This window comes from Tripterygium wilfordii, chromosome 16 (assembly GCF_013401445.1).
Source record: "Tripterygium wilfordii isolate XIE 37 chromosome 16, ASM1340144v1, whole genome shotgun sequence".
NCBI lineage: Eukaryota > Viridiplantae > Streptophyta > Magnoliopsida > Celastrales > Celastraceae > Tripterygium > Tripterygium wilfordii.
In genome coordinates, this window is record NC_052247.1 from 5,323,740 (window position 1) to 5,341,080 (window position 17,341).

At 34.7% G+C, this 17,341-nt stretch overlaps 2 protein-coding genes and 2 long non-coding RNA genes across 4 annotated transcripts; all 4 read right to left on the reverse strand.

The window, feature by feature from the left end:
- Positions 1 to 1,155: 1,155 nt before the first annotated feature.
- Positions 1,156 to 2,348, reverse strand: LOC119980370. The gene is made up of 4 exons (XR_005463859.1): positions 2,140 to 2,348; positions 1,942 to 2,034; positions 1,352 to 1,856; positions 1,156 to 1,264 (listed from the first exon to the last, which is right to left on the reverse strand). It is a non-coding gene; the product is annotated as an uncharacterized LOC119980370 (long non-coding RNA).
- A 2,725-nt stretch (positions 2,349 to 5,073) lies between these two features.
- Positions 5,074 to 5,889, reverse strand: LOC119980713. The gene is made up of 4 exons (XM_038823509.1): positions 5,680 to 5,889; positions 5,485 to 5,586; positions 5,218 to 5,388; positions 5,074 to 5,130 (listed from the first exon to the last, which is right to left on the reverse strand). The coding sequence occupies exons 1-4, from the start codon at positions 5,887 to 5,889 to the stop codon at positions 5,074 to 5,076; spliced, it is 540 nt and encodes a 179-aa protein (XP_038679437.1).
- Positions 5,764 to 6,970, reverse strand: LOC119981420. The gene is made up of 2 exons (XM_038824520.1): positions 6,276 to 6,970; positions 5,764 to 6,194 (listed from the first exon to the last, which is right to left on the reverse strand). Exons 1-2 carry the CDS (start codon positions 6,599 to 6,601, stop codon positions 6,017 to 6,019), a joined length of 504 nt encoding a protein of 167 aa, XP_038680448.1. The 5' UTR covers positions 6,602 to 6,970; the 3' UTR covers positions 5,764 to 6,016.
- Positions 6,971 to 7,358: 388 nt separating this feature from the next.
- On the reverse strand, positions 7,359 to 9,051 carry LOC119981421. Its single transcript, XR_005464115.1, has 3 exons — positions 8,750 to 9,051; positions 8,154 to 8,651; positions 7,359 to 8,071 (listed from the first exon to the last, which is right to left on the reverse strand). It is a non-coding gene; the product is annotated as an uncharacterized LOC119981421 (long non-coding RNA).
- Positions 9,052 to 17,341: the final 8,290 nt, after the last annotated feature.

Here is a 17,341-nt window from a genome sequence, read left to right on the forward strand (position 1 = left end):
TTTTAGGGTTTGCAATTAATAGTTATTAGCACATGATTATTGTTAAATACCATGTATGCTTATTAGCTTAATTTCAATGTTGTATATTAAGGACAAGTCTTTCAATTAATTCCAATGCAACATTTTTTGCTCAATAATCATTCTTTCAAAATGTTGTTTGTGAAATTTGTTATGAGATTTCTACTCTTTTTCGTTTAGGAAAAACCTAAAGGTACGTTTAGTTGGGGTAGGACATGATAATGGTAATGGAAATGACCATTATAATGATTTGTTTGATTGCATCAAGGAATAATGATAATAATGATGGATTACAATGTTCGATTGGATCAATAATCCTTATAGCATGTTTGGAATGGACGTTGACCAGGAATGGAATGGGAATCACCATTCATGAGCCCACCATTTCCATGTTTGGTTGCATATTTTTCATGGGAATCACCATTCCCATGCAATTACCATTACATGTTGCAATGGTAATTCCTTGGGTATTGGTTGGGAATGGGCATTTTCGTTCTCATTCCATTACAGTAGATTGGGTCTATAGCGGGGGTTTAAATCGCCGCTAACGTGGACTATCGACGGTTTTTTGCCCGTCGCAATAGCCTTTGTCACTGTACCTATTGCGACGCTTTTTGTAACTGTCGAAAACACCGCTGCTGACATGTACTACCATCGGTTTAAACCGTTGGTATTTGTTGTTCTTTGTCAGCCTTATTTTTCAAATTATTGTGGCAGTTTATGGTCCTAAAACCGCCGCTATTTATACAGCAAATAAAAACCGCTGCTATCTTAGTGACAAATATGAAATTCTCATGTAAGATTAGCGATGGTTTGTGCATTAAACCGCCGCTAGCTAGGTATTTATATTTATATTTTTTATATTTAATATCGTCATCATTTATTGATTATACAAATCATTTACCCTGTTTTGTTCCCAAAATTTAAAATGACACATAAAAGAACTATTATAACATATTTCCAATAACAAACTAACATGAACCAAATTTTAAATAATAAGATATCCAACATTCTCCATTGATACAAAAATAAGCATGTGAAACTAAAACATTTCGTAAACAAACTGAAATTAAACTTTGTCTAAGCATATTTTCACAAAAGCAAAAAGAGAATTAAGATTCTCATACTTCATAAACTAACATGTTTCGCCAAATATGCATACTCTAGGGACCTACCGAGTAGATCGATCTTGAGAATCATGACTCGAAGATGAGAATCGCTTATGTTCACTTGATGAATCTGGTGCCTATACGTTAAATAAATAAACCGATTTTCATCCTCAATATATTTAATATAAAATTACATAAACTAGTTTTGTTTGAACATAATGTACCTGTGATGTAGCATTTGGAGTCTCTAGAACATCCATCCTTTGAGATAGTTGTCCAATGTGTCATCATTATCACCATCATAGATTTCAACTCTTGCATCTCTCCACTATTTCTAGAAGTGAATGACATTCCATTAAAGCGATGACAAGAACTGTTTCCGAACACTTGGGATGGGGGAGGTCCTGTACCAATATCATGTACACGTCCAGCATGTTCTTTTCCAAAAATCTAAGCATAGGCATCATTCTATGAAGCAATATTTGTGGTATTTGTGGTTTGGGATGGTTTCGAAGATGTAGCCTCCATTACTACTGTAAGTTTCTCCTATAAAAATTATCTGGATTGAACCACCAAAGATGCAAATATCATGTATATATAAACTACACAAATATAGTAATTATTTACCGCTAAAGCTGCGGTTTAATCATTCGAATAACCCCCAGCCTTCTTCTTATGCGTCTCAAGAAATAATTCAGCTCTGCTTGGGTTAACACCAGTTTTCTCTCGCTGCCAACCACAAAAGTAAAAAACATATCAATATTATACACAATCCTATATTAAATTAATAGAATAATATTATGCCAAATAATACCATCTCTTCCGCCTTTCTAGCGAAACTTTTAGTCCGAGAAGTGTGCATAATTTTTTGCTTCTTTCTATTATTTGTGTTGATCTCACTACGCTTCTACAAATTTTAAAAAAATTGACACAATGCTATGTTAATTTTGGAGAAACTAACATGAAAAAATGATTAAATGATTAAAAAATAATATTATGTGAGTATATATACCTTTCCCTTCTCGGAACTCCAAAAAACAACAAGAGTTGCCCATTGCGCTTCATCTACATCTTTTGGTCTATTACAAATGACTTCCTCCACAGTATCATGATTATAGTAGACATTAGACTTCAAGTTACATTTATAGTCTCTCCATCTCCTTGTAATTGTTTTCTCCACCCAATAGTCATAACAATCATCATAGTAGAATTAACCCTAAAAGTTATAATAAGGTAACCAATAACAGCGTTTAACATTCTCTATATAAATTGAACACGTCCCCAGCTTTAACATACAAGACATATCAGCAAGAGACATCAAACTCCTCTGAAAGAAAAATTAACTAACACAAAAGAACAAGAAAACCATTTTTAAGGATTGATCATGAATCTTCATCCTGGGCAGAACATTTCCACCATCAATCCTTTATCCCACTCAAAAAATCCCATTCAATAAATCCCTCTCTAATCCTTCAAAGTTATTTAAATTAGAGAAATATATGCAGCTCATCTACATGAGAAGAATGTATAAATATATATGCCTTGATATCATATTGCCTCATTATAAATAAATTGTATAAAACTTATAATTGAATCACTGTGCAGAGAATGTTCAATCATGAGTGGTAGAAGATACAAAGATACTTAAAATATGAAAGCTTAACAAAAATTACCTTCACAACTTTAAGTATCTCTCGAATTTCAGATTTGGTACTTTCACCAATGAACAAAGCTCACCATTCTTAGCAATACTATCCAAAAATTGTCCCAAAAGTCCTCCTGCAGCTTTGATTGGTTGTCCAAGATCATTAAAGGGGACAACTATCCGTTGATCTGTAGGGAGTTCCCACACATCAGGAAGACGTGTACGTCCGCGAGTTCTATTGACTCCTTGCGTATCTACAAAAAAGGCATAACACACTTCTTTGTACAGGTTCGTTATGAAAAAATCCAAATCTAACATCAAAATTTTGAATTTATACCAACTGTTTCAACAATGCCTTCTACTTCCACTTCAATTGCAACCTTTGTTTCAGATTGCACTTGAGAATCTCTATTTTCTTTAACTGGCACACCATCATTATTTGTAGATGCTTAACCCTATTAGAGAGTCTCTTCTTCAGATAAAAGAGTAACTTGACGTCTCCTCCTTGTTCTTGCCATTTATGTTGCCTACATAAGAAAGATACAGTAAAATTACACAAAACCATAATATAAACCATGTCAAATGCCTAAACTAACATTACATACCTTCGTAAATGTCATTCAGCATACTAAAAGAAGAACATAATAACAATATTAGTTACAACATTCAAGTAGTTACAATTCATCTTCATTTATATCTTCACCACTAGAATTATTTAAAAAAATGATAGAGGTTTCATTAAGTGTTTCTCCATCCACATCAACCCTAACTAGCTCAATTCCACCACTGTCTTCAAAAATATTTTCTACACTTTGAGTATGATATGAGTCATTCTCACTATATGTCTCTACCTCATTTTGTGAATTTATGTCGCCCATGTCAAAGAAGTCCCTAGGTTTTGTATGAACAACAACACACCAATCATTTTCCCTAGGATCTTCAACATAATAAACCATTTTAGCTTGAGAAGCTAGAATGAATGGTTCATGCCTAATATGCTCACCAGTGTGAACTAAACGTTTGAAGTTCACAAGAGTGAACCCAAAGGCATCCTTTTTTAACCCCACACCCATAGTTTTGTCAACCCAATCACACTTAAATAAATGAACTTTGAACACACCATAATAATCTAATTCAACTATGTTGTTAATTCTAGGGAGAAGTTTTCAAATGGCCCCTGTACTTTAATGAAATGATTATTTTGGCCCCTGAACTTCATTTTGGGTCAATTTAGCCCCTCAACTTCTAATAAAGTACTCCGTTAGCCCCTTAGCCCATTTTCCATCAATTTTTTGCTATTATGGTAGATGTTTTCCGTTATTAACATGACATGTGATTTTCAAACTTGCTGTCACATCAGCTAAATAAACGAAAATTGTAACGGAATACAATTCACTACAAGAAATTAGAGATTTTCCAACCACATCGGTTGGAAATCTCAGATAAATCGGTTGGAAATCTTATTTTCCAATCGATTTTCAACCGATATTTATCGGTTGGTAAATACCTCGTTGGAAACTTTCTTCCAACCGTTTCTTAAATCAGTCGGTAATTTGCAACGATATTTCACTTGCAAAATTTTTATATTCCATCGGAATTTTTTTTGGTGGGTAAGGAAAATATTTCGTTGGAAATATCTTTTCCGACCGTTTCACAATCGGTTGGTAATTTGAAACCAAAAAATCGGTTTCGACAATTATATTTTCTGTTGGAATTATTTTTCTTACATCAATGAATACCAATCGATTTATCGGTTGGTAAGTATTTATATTCTTAAAATATTCGTTACCAACCGACAAAACAGTTGAAAACTGAATTATTGAAAAACTGAGATATAGCTTAATCGACAGGTAGAGATACTTACCAACCGAAATAGCGGTTGGTAATTTTATAATAAAATTACATTTTTTATTTTATTTTAATTTATGCCTTCGGTTAAAAATTATTTCAAAACAGAGATTGCACAAACAGAAAACCAAATCAGATAGAATTTCATCAAATTATCCATGATAGTATTTCATCAATCATCATATATATATAAGTTTCAATTAAATAACTTAAGTTAAAGCAATTCAATCCTAGCTATTCATCCCCACTATCACCTCCCTCATCTTCCTCACCTTCATCTTCAAATTCATCTTCATCTTCCTCTTCATCAAGTGGTTGTTGAAATGAAGTGGAAGTCCCCTGAACAGCTTTATTGGCATTCATTTGCTTGACAAGCATACTAGCTATCTTGTTTGTTTTATTAAGCTTCTTCATCGTCGTGGAGTGCAAATGTTTGTATCGGCTATTTTTCTCCTACAATGACTCCAGACGAGCAGCCAACTCAACTCTTCCAGTTTGTTCCTTCTCTAACTGAGTATTAAACTCAGAACTAAGTGAAGAAACATGAGTTCTAAGTTTTTTTTGAATGTATTCATATCTTCAGGTCCCACAAATGACCTGAGAAAGTTGAATGCTGAGAAGAAGCATCTGACACCACTGTGGCCCTTTTTTCTTCCCACCAACTATTTCACTCCATACATCTAATTCAGATGGTCGAGGCTGATCTACATGTTGACCACCAATTGAAGTTCCTTCCTCTGTGCTCTGACTTGCCTCTAACTGACTCATCTTATCAGTAAATTTTTTTTGCAAAAGAAATACAATTAATTTTCTAATATTAAATACATTTTTTTAATGTATTTGTGACAGGTGCCCATTTCTTACATATGTCATCCCGGATTTAGCATCAACCCACATCTTATTCTTTTTCATATGCATGTGCATAAATAATTCAGCTACAGTTGGCTTCCTACTCAACTCTTCTTCCTGTAATTTAAAAAAGAAACATAATATTAACATCTAGTATAACATCTATGTTCATAAAAGAAGTGAAGCATATATGTAATTGTTCAAAAATACCAATTTCCTTGCATGTTTGGTGACAGGGGCGGAGTCACCAGTATGCAATGAAACACCATTGTTTGAGGAAGTACGATTATTCTTATTCTGCACACTTATCTTGTTGAAGTGTTCAAAACTCCAATGGTTGCAGAGTACCTCCCACACTGAATCTCCTATCCATTCTGGCTTGTTCCCTCTAACACGCACATCAGATAACATATCTTTCATTCGAGCTGCCCCACGCTTCTCAAAATTGGAGCGAATAAGTGGATCATGGTGGGGCAGCCACGTAAATCTCTTTTGTATTACAATTGTAAGAAGAATTACACAAAAAGATCATGTAATGAAATGTAAATTAACAACAATAAAGAAAGACAACAAATGAAATCATAAAACAATAACTTGCCTCAAACTCTCTAAACCACATCTTTCGAACTTCTGGGGGTATTTTCTTCCATGATGGATAAAGCATATCAAATTTACTCTGAATTATTTCAGATATGCCACTAATCGCAAGCTTATGTGGATGAAATCTGTTTAAAAGTGATAACAAAAATATATATGGTAAACAAATTAAGTAATTAAAACTCTTTTCATATTTGTTTCTTACATACCCTTCCCCATCAGGCTCTATTAACCTCTTTCTTGAAATCGGTGTCTCACTGACCTGTGCATGACTAGAACTGGTGGCATGTGTTTGGTTAATGGGTGGTGACTGGGTAGGATGAAATATATTTTGTGAAGTCGTTGAGCTAGAACTTGATAGAGGTGTTGGCAAAGTGGAAGCAGGTGGTGGAACAGTGGATGCAGGTGGTGGAATACTTGACGGAGGTGTAGCACTGTCATTAAAAATTCTAGGCCTGTATTTCCTTATGTGACCCCTATTAGTTGAGGTCCCTCTCCCAGCACCCTGACTGTGACCTGAATCTAACATCTGCATAGATAATTAAGTGCAATTTGTCTACAAATTTGTCCAAGTTACAGCAGCAAAAAAACTACTAATTGAAAGCTGGAATAAAAAACTTTGCTTATAATTTATCAGTGTTCATACAATAACAAAGAATATGTTTATTCAGAATCACTAAATCCAAATACTAGACGAACATACACAATAGTTCAAATCTTAGACAAACAAAAAATCAAACTGGTATAATCGAAGTGTATGCTTATTCATAAGATAATTCAATTCTCAACTAGAATCAAGACAATGGGCACAAAGCACAAACCTTACAATGACAATAGCTTAGGGTTATTGGCATACTTACCTTGGGGCTGAGATATGCTGAAGTGATATTCCTTCCTTTAGCTTCAAAACTAGAGATATTCCCTCCTTTATCTTCAAAACCAAAATAACACAGAAGATAATTCAGTTCTCAAATCCTAGTAGTTATATTCCTTCATTTTCTCAATACACAAACACGCATAATGGGTTCTCATGGAAACAGATTAAATATAATCAATACAATGGGCACAAAGCACAAACCTTAGAAGACAATAGCTTAGAATATAATGGGCACAAGGCACAAACCTAAGATGGGTTCAGATTGCAAATCAAAGTTTCATTGATTGAATTAGAAAACAAAATCAGTCCACAAATACATCAGAAGCACAATGACAAGTACCAAATTGCAATAAAGTTTCATAGTTCAAACATCCAATAACAATTCATTTTATAATCTAAGCAAAAACATGTGGAAGATAAGATCACTTATTCAGAATCACTATCACTATTAAAATCTGATTCATCATCGTTTTCAATTTCTTCATCAGCTTCATCATCATCATTCATTTCATTATATCCATCAACCTCTTCATAGTTGCCCTCAACATCCCGTAAGCTTCAAAGTTGATCATGATCAATTATTACATTCTGCTGTGACATTTCCTCATCTTGATAAGCAACCTCCAAAGTGTTTTTATCATCTACTATACTCCTCGATCTGGTCTTGAAGACAACCCACCAATTTATTTTCTCTTTTACCTTTCCTAGATAAGTTGCATAGTACACTTGAATAACGTGTTGTGGAAGGATGAATGGATCAAATTTTCCATACCTCTTATTATGTCAAATCTCGATAATACCATACTGTTTATGGACTATCATACCTCAATTTATCGTCGAATGAAACCAATCACAATAAAACAACACCACCCTTTTAATAGGTTCTCCACGATATTCTAATTCCGCCACCTCTTTAAGGATACCATAATAATCATTTTCTCCTTCACCATGATCGGTGCCTTTGACACACACCCCACTATTATTCATTTTCTTCCCTTCACTCCATGCATCCATGTGGAACTTGTACCCATTGACAAAAAAAATGGGCCATGTATTCACTCCTACCAAAGGGCCCCATGCTAAGTCATGCAAATATCGATTTACAATGGCATTTTCTGGATTGTGGACCTATGTATAGAACAGATATTTAGTAAGATAAATCAAGTGAAGCGATTTATGTTTAGTACTAATACTTAGAGGCATCACTTACATAATGCTTGAACCATATTGTAAATTCAGCTTCAATCCGAGCGTCCACCTCATTATCACTAATATGTGGTGTGACTGTTTGTAAATATTGAACAAATATACTGCAAGATAGTCATTATATCATTAATACAAAATCTATTTGAGTGATTACATATTAAAGGTTGTTAGTAGTACGAGCTACTTACTCAAGATATGGTTCAACCTCGTCACAATTTAAAAGGACATGTAATGTGGTTGCAGCCAATTCTTTCTCGTTTAAAAAATGAGATATGCATTGTCCAAATGGACGTCTAGGTTGATTGAAAATAGATAGAGTTGGTTGGATTGAGTCATCTTGATCCCATCATCATTTCTTCCAACTCTAGTTCTCATAGTATGTACATCAGCTTCAAAATAATACGAGCAGAAATGAGCAGTCTCTTGGCATAAGTATGCCTCACAAATGGAACCTTCCACACGAGCCTTTTGCTTCACCATCTTTTTTAATTTACCGAGAAACCTGATTGTAATTATATTGCAATTATTGTAAATTTAAGAAAGTTAGTCCATATCGACAAAAATAATTAACTAGACACGATTAAATTAAACGATTTTTACCTCTCAAAGGGGTACATCCATCTATATTGAACGGTCCACCCACAATTGCTTCATATGGCAAATGAATAGGTAAATGCTCCATTGAGTCAAAGAAGCCTGGTGGAAAGATTCTCTCTAGCTTACATAAGATAACAGGAATGTTTTATTGCATTTGTTGTAACTCATCCACTCGTAAAGTTGTTGAGCATAAATCTCAAAAGAACTGACTCAATTCAGTTATAGGATTCCATATTGGTTCTGGTAAAGCATTAAAGGCAATTGGTAGTAAGCACTCCATAAACACATGGCAATCATGATTTTTCATACCATCTCATATCCTCAGCTGTTTTAGAAGGCATAAACCACTATTGCAATCGTTTTCTAAGTGGAAAAAAAAAATTATTTTTGCTGGTTTTCTCTTTTTTCTTTTAATCCTAGATGTTGAGCTATCTTTAGGTGCCCATCTAGACATACCACAAATTAAGCAGGATTCACACGCTTCTTTATCTCTAAAATACAACATACAATCATTTGGACATGCATGAATCTTTTCATATTTAAAACCTAAATCATTAGTAAGTTTTCTAGTTTCATAGTATGAGTCCGGTATTTTAATCCCTGGAACTAATCTTTTTAATATTTTAAGTAATCTATCAAATGAGTTGTTGCTCCACGAATTAATAGTTTTAGTATGATAAAGCTCGACAATGAATTCAAGTTTTGAATATGTCGTGCAATTTGGGTACAACTCTTCATTACAGTCTCCAAATAGATCATAATATTTGTTTCCTTCAAAATTCATAATCTCACTAGAATCTGGCATATAAATACTACCAATAATTGGTTCTTGTACAGTTACATTCTCCATTTCTATAGGACCACTATTATAACCTAATAAATCATCTACCATGTTTCTAACTGGATTATGAGTGTGTGATGTCGACTCAATATTGGCACCACCAACATGAGTAATATTCTTAGATATATCTTTCTCACCATGAGAAAACCAAGTTTTGTACCCAATCAAAATTTCATTACAAATCAAGTCATCATATACTTCATTTCTATATTTTCTAAAAGTATTAACACAGGATTTGCATGTACATAATATTTTTCCATTTTCTGGAATATTTCGATAAGCAAAGTCAAGAAATCGAATAACACCTAATTTATATGCTAGGCTATTTTGTGGTTCATCCATCCAACTTTTATCAACCATTTTTTCATCAGTATGCAACTATTATTAATAGAAAAATTATATAGTGATATATGGTTAGGAAAGAACCTATCAAGCAGTACCAAATCAAAGTAGACAAGTTGTTGAAGTACTCAACTTATTTGCTTCTTGACAGCAGCCGGTAAACATATTCCATAATTTCCCATCAGATTGCATCAAACAGAATAGAGAGGTAAATAAATCTTCCAAGAGGACAAGTCAATAACAAAAACCAAGATATAACAGATAGGTAAAGCTAAAAACACTTAAACCCAGTTGCAATGACCCTGCTGCCTTGTGAATGACATAAACGATGTTTTCTCTCTGAGTAGCACTTTAGTAAAACTAATTTCCAACTTACTGAGTAGAAATTTAATAATAAGAATTGGCATATCAGTGCCAATCTCAGTTCCTATGAATAAGAGAGGCCATCGAATAAGCAGTCTCCTAATAAAAGGATCGCAATAAAGAAATCATGAGCATAATATCTTCAAGAAAATTTCAGAATATTAAACAATGGATCTAAATTCATTTTCCTACATGAAGATTTTGTTTGAATATCAAAATACAGCAGAGACAAAGCACCAGTTCTTTTTTCTCGATCTATTCTTAAATGAATCCTTAATGCCAGGTAAAAGCATCTAGCGTTAGAAAACAAAAACAGTTTCTCCAACTTTTTTTCTTAATCGAGCCATATGTTATAATTTTATACCACCTTCTCCAGAGAATAAGGTAAACTCACTAACTCAAGTATCGACAATATTATTCTAGTAGAGAAACACATAGAAATTGATTCACATGAACACGTCCACACAGTAAAATTTTGGAAAAATTCCCAAAGAACAACACCTATTGTTCAATATGGCAGATCTGGGATAAACAATTAGGGTTTTGATTTGCAACATAAACTCCTAATCTATCAAACAAAAAACATAAATAAATTGCCTGAGAACTACAAGATTTGCATGCAAAGCTCTAGATTGGATGGAGAGTAAATTCGAGAAAGAGAAGAGTGATATCCCCAAAGAGATTGACGTCGCAACACGATTCAGAACTACGAAAAGTCAAAGGTTCAGTGATGCGATTCGCTTGTTTGCAAGAAGAAAAACTGAATCTGAGCAGGGAGTGAAAGAGGGAACGAGAGAGGGAGAAAGAGGTGAGTTCGTGTTCGTGACGAGAATGAGTGCATGAAGAGACGAAGTGAGCAAAGTAACTTTTGTCGCGAAGGAAAAAAAGAAAACTTAACCTAATTGTGCGGCGGTTTTAAAAACATAAAAATAAACCGTCGCTAAATTAAATTATTTTATATCTAGCGACACATACTTAAAATTGCCAGAAGAAAACCGTCGCTATCTCTCCATTCTCTTGTAGTGTTCCATTGGTCAACATATGTCGAATGACATGTTTGCCCCAACTTTTTTATTCATAATATAATTGTATTATAATAACCGAACATTGTAATAATTAAAAATTATCATAACGTAATAATTTTTAGATTATGATTATAATTATAATTATAAGCATAACATAACATAATTATTATTAGATTATAATATTATAATTATTGGAACATGTTGTATGCTAATTTTAAATCATAAAATGTATTCTATAATCATGACTTGTTTGGGAAAGACGTAGTTTTCAAAATTCAATCGAGTAACTGTATTTTACTTTAAAAAAAGGGAGAAAATGTCACTTACTCTATTATTTCTCTTTAATGAGACATAAGAAGAAAAAAATAAAGCATGTTGGGAAAAAAAAACCAATTCGAATATTTGGTGGTATTCAATTATTGGAGGCTCTCTCAATTCAATTGCTTAAACTATCAATGTTTGGAGGTATGTCGATCCTTCTAGCATTACAACAAAACATTTTTTTAGCAACAGATCGCTAAAACCAAATTTTCCATTGCTAAATTTAGTTAAAATTTTACAACCTTTTGTAACAGAATTTGTGATGGAATTGTCCATTACAAACAATTTCGTTGCAAATTAGTAAATTTCTGTTGATTATTTTAATTGGAATGCAAAAGTAGTTTACATTTGTTAATGTTTAGTTCATTATTTTAATTGGAATATAAAATTTGTAATATGCGTCAATGTTGACTTAATTATTTTAATTAGAATATAAAAATTGTTTAAATTTGTTAATGTTCTATTGATTATTTTAATTGAAATATAAAAATTGTTTATATTAGTTAATGTTTTGTTCATTATTTTAATTGAAATATAAAAATTGTTATATTTGTTAATGTTGAGTTCATTATTTTAATTGGAATATTTATATTAACTTGATTAATGTAATTTGTATATGAATATTGTAATATGAAGGTGATAATGATTTCACGAAGAAATCAAGATTTTTCATATAAATGAGTACGATTACAGTCAATCAGCTCCTTGGGTTGATTGTACCCAGACAATTGCTGCAAGTTCTTCACAACATCAATTACCATATATTAATGTATGTTGATCCTAGAATTGTGTACCAGTGAACACAACAATCATTTTGAACAAGTGATTGCGAACAACAATGTTGAGATTAAAGATGATGAACGTTACATAGAATCTGATGATAATGAGGTAGAGGTTGAGGATGATAATGATGGTGGTGACATTGAACAAAATGTTGGGCTGCAGACTCTCCTATTGCCATAAATACCTGAATTTGGAGATGTTAGTTTTGAAGATGCAGTATGCACGGATTGGGATCATGTTAATAAGGGAAATGTAGGTGACTTAGAAGTGAAGTAAGTGTTCGAGAATAAGGCAGAACTGCTTAATGCGTTGAAATCGTGGCACATAGAAAACAACTATGAATACAAGACACAACGTTCTAACACATAAATTATTCAATTCAAATGTTTGAAAGACAACACTTCTAGATGGTACCTTCCGACGAAGACAAAAGAGTCAATTTCAATGTGGATAATAACTGTGCTAAGAGGACCACATACATGCACAAACGCCTATTTAACACAAGGGCACCAACAGCTGGATGCTAATTACTTGGGAAGTGTGGTTTTAGAAATTTTCCGTGTTGATTTGAATATTAGTGTTGCTGCAATCCAAGCCTTTGCGAGCACACAGCTGAAGCATGAAGTATCCTATTTCAAGGCATGGATAGTCAAACAAAAATCAATAGAGAGGTCATTTGGATTGTTCGAGGCATCATACGGGGTACTGCCTAAGTTCTTTGGAGCTCTGCAAATGTCGAATCCAGACATGATTGTCCATTTCGAGCATAAGAACGATAACCCCTTAGTGGCAACATTTGGACGTGTGTTTTGTGCATTCAGGCCATGCATTGAAGGATTCCAGTATTGTCTTCCATTGATCAACATTGATGGCACATACCTATATGGAAAGTATAAGGGGAAGTTGCTGATAGCAGTTGGATTTGATGCCGATAATGGGTTCTTCCCATTATGTTATGCGTTGGTCGATGTGGAAAATAATCGAAACTAGGCATGGTTCATTAATTGTATCCGTGTGTATGTTACTGATCATCAGGGTATATATGTGTTGTCCGATAGACAACCCAGCATCAAATGCGTAATTCGAGAACAATGACCTAAGCCATTCACATGCCACAGATATGGTGTCCCATACTTAGCCAGCAATGTCATGATAAAGTTCAAAGATTATGAATTGAAAGACACAGTTCATAATACGGCTAGAGAAAAATCTCGGGAGAAGTTTGAGTTTTGGATGACAAGGTTGAAAAGGTTGAAAGAACTAAATGTCGAAGCATGGCGTTATCTGGACAAAGAAGAGAAAGAAAGATGAACATTATCATACGATGATGGACATCGCTATGGTAACATGACTACGAAGATGTCAGAAATTTTCAACAATGTCCTAAAAGGAGGTCGATTTCTGCCTGTCACCGCTCTTATGCAATTCATTTTCTACCAATCAAATAACTACTTGGTGAAAAGGAGGATCATAGCAGATCATAATATGTGTGAAGGTAAACAATGACCAGGGAAAACAATGAAAGCTCTATTGCGGGAAGTTTACATATCAAATCGACATTAGGTACGTAAGTTCAATCATGATCCATCGATATTTCAAGTTTCCACAAGAGTTAGCCAAACTCAAGTTAATCTACAAGGCAAATGAAGTCATATAATAGAGATTGGGGATCATGCTGATCAACGGAATTGTACATGCAACATGTGGAAGTTGTATCATCGTCCTTGTTCGCATGTTATTACATGTTGTTCGGCTAACCACGTAGAATACTCTCAATTTGTCGAGTCGTACTTCACTGTCGCTTCGTTCCTGCCTTCTTATGCACCCACTTTTCATCAAATACCAGATGAAACCGGGTGGCCTATATACAATGGGTCATTACTGATCCCGGACCCTAAACTACTACAATCAGCAAAGGGTCGGCCGAGATCAACACAATTGACTAATGAGATGGATATGCGAGAAGGAAGTTCACGCAACAAATGTAGCGTCTGTGGTCAAACAAGACATAACAATAAATCACACGAATCCAGGAGTTGAAGTAGTAATGTTTTTAATTTGATAGATATTTGACAATGTTCTTCTAAAATATGTTTTAAATTTGTATTAGACCGAAGTATGTTATTGCTATATTTTGCATTGCTATTGTAGAAAATATATTTTGTGGGTTTATGATATTGCCTATATTGTTTCCAAATTTGTTTTGTAGGATGTATTTTTTACCCCTTTCACAGTTATTGTTTACCATAGTGGTTTCATGGTAAACAATAAGAGTGAATACAGATTTGGTTTAGTGGATATCATCAAGATACGTAAAATTGAGGAATGGACCAATGTCTATTGTTGGCACTACTTGGAAAATGGGCTAAATATTAGTATTGGATATTCACAGTTAAAGTATCTTAGACACGGTCAACATATATCATCTGGTCTTGTTGACCTCATAGAAGAAGTTGATTACTATGAAATGACAATTGTCGGTGCAACACATGGACAAGTTCATCTTTATGTGTGCTACCATGCTGTTGATTTGAGTGAAGACAATGACGACAATGCATTTCGTTTACATGGAGTTCGCACCAACGATTATACATAACGTTTTGAGGTATGACAATTTAAATTTTATGTATTATTTGTCTTATGTCTTTTTTTTTATATTTAATGTAATTATATATTTCTTGTAGGCTGTTGAATCTTTCGTAAATAAATGATCAAGGAAGAAGAAGATTGGTTCATGTATCGGAATGGCTGCTATGTCTTTATTGCATGTCTTAATTTGTAATTAAGTTATTAATCAGTTCATGACAATAAAAAACATGTAATAAAAAAACATAATGAGTCTACGACCCTGTCCTCCTCCTAGTACTCGGAGTCCAAACAATTGGGGGCAAAAGATGGAGCAGGAGCGGAAGATGGACCAACCTCATCTCGACTATGCTGTGAAGAATAAGCCGGACCATATATGCATGACTGGCCTCCTCTAACTCTAGCACCACGTGTAGCTCCACTGGATCTGCTAGCTAGTGAAAACAATGTCTCTCTCCCAGCTCATGTAGAATATCGCGACATGTGGCAAAACCAACCATGTGCTGACCGAAGTGGCATCAGAAATAGCATCAACCATAGCAACACCAGCCATTCGCCCCCTCCGCTGTCAAATGAGCCTACATATGAATAATAGTTAATTAGCAAATCATAGTATATATGAAAAACATGTGAATAAATATGCATGAATTAAAATTAATATAAATACTTACAACTCGATGTGGCCTACTCATGTGATGCTCGTACTCTAGCTGGGGAATGACTGGAGTTTCTGTTGGCGGACTGATGAATATACGGGTGATAGATGTATACCACCGCATATAGTCATCGATACCCAAGTACGCAATGCGCTCTTGTACAACTAGGTCATGTCATTGCTCCCACTGTTCTCCGACTCAACTCATGCAAATTAGCACCCATATTCACTTGCTCTGGAATGTGTTGAAATAGTCCAAACTTTCGCATTACACGAACAGGGCAATGTTACTCAACTATCTCATAGCATAAGAAAGGTACGACCGACACCCATATCTAGGATCCTTCAACACACACGTGGCGTGGTAGAAAGTCGTTCTTGTGTGTAAGGCATCCACACAACCTGCCGTATAAAATAAAAATAAAAGATGTAGCACACAAGTTTTAATAAATTTAGAATTTATAATAAATTGTCATTAGTACTTGATGAGGCCCCTGAGTATCAAGCTCAGCCCTAGCAAACGAAACCACAGTGGTGGGATTATTTCTAAAAGTCCGAACCCCACTCCAGATAGCACCTAGCAGAGGCAAAGGGCCGTCTGGTCCAGGTACCACATGCCTAACAATCTCCGAGTGACATAGATGTAGTCGCTCCCACGACCATAACTACAAAATGTATATAAAGTGTCACACATTAAATTTACAAAAATAACGTCAAACCAAATTACGAACATAACATCAATCACAAAATAATTTATACTAACCTATAGTAACATTGCCCATCCACCCATCCCTCTTGCTCCACTTAGACAAGCTCGACAAAGATTTCGATATAAAATAGCGAGAACAACTCCTCCCAAGCTATACGTCCTAGTCTCCTACAAATCCTCCAATAGCGACAAATGGTGAAGTGAAACGCTATCGCCATTGGTGCTCATGAACAACAAACTCCCAAACATGGCCAAAATATAGGCTCAAGCATACTGTCGTAATACATCCTCTCCAACACCATCGAATGGTGGGTTGTGATGACTGACATTGTCAAACAGCCAAAACAATCGAACAGAGACACCCTGCCTCTGCGTACGTGGGGGAACCCGACCCAACAGTCGCTGCATGACATCATCCCACTGCTCAACCGCATGGCTAATGACAGCACAACCATCCACTCTCAGTCCTAACAACGCACCTGCATCTTGGAGAGTGACTGTTATCTCACCGCAACGAATATGAAATGTGTGCATCTCGCACCTCCATCTCTCAACTAAAGCGGTAAGTAGTCCATGGTCAAGCCAACTATGACCAATCTGGGTGATCCCATAAAAATCTGCGTCGATCACAAATGGCCTAACATATGCGTCTAAATCCCAGAGCACATGGAGTCTAAACACGATAGCTTATCGAGCACCATCCTAAATATATATATAATTTAAATAAATATCTTCATAAATATATTAAAATAAAATGAACATTAAGCTCAAAAAACTCTGACTCAAAAAACTCTGACCTGACAACTCCAAACATCCTCTTATCTATGTCGAGCTTGCATATACAAAACAAATCCATCTGCTAGACCAGGATTCTAGACTCTCGAGACCCCAGATACGGATCGAGATGTAGAACGACCACCCCGTGTTCGTGCCATTACCAATCTGACAAACATTTCAGATATAATATAAT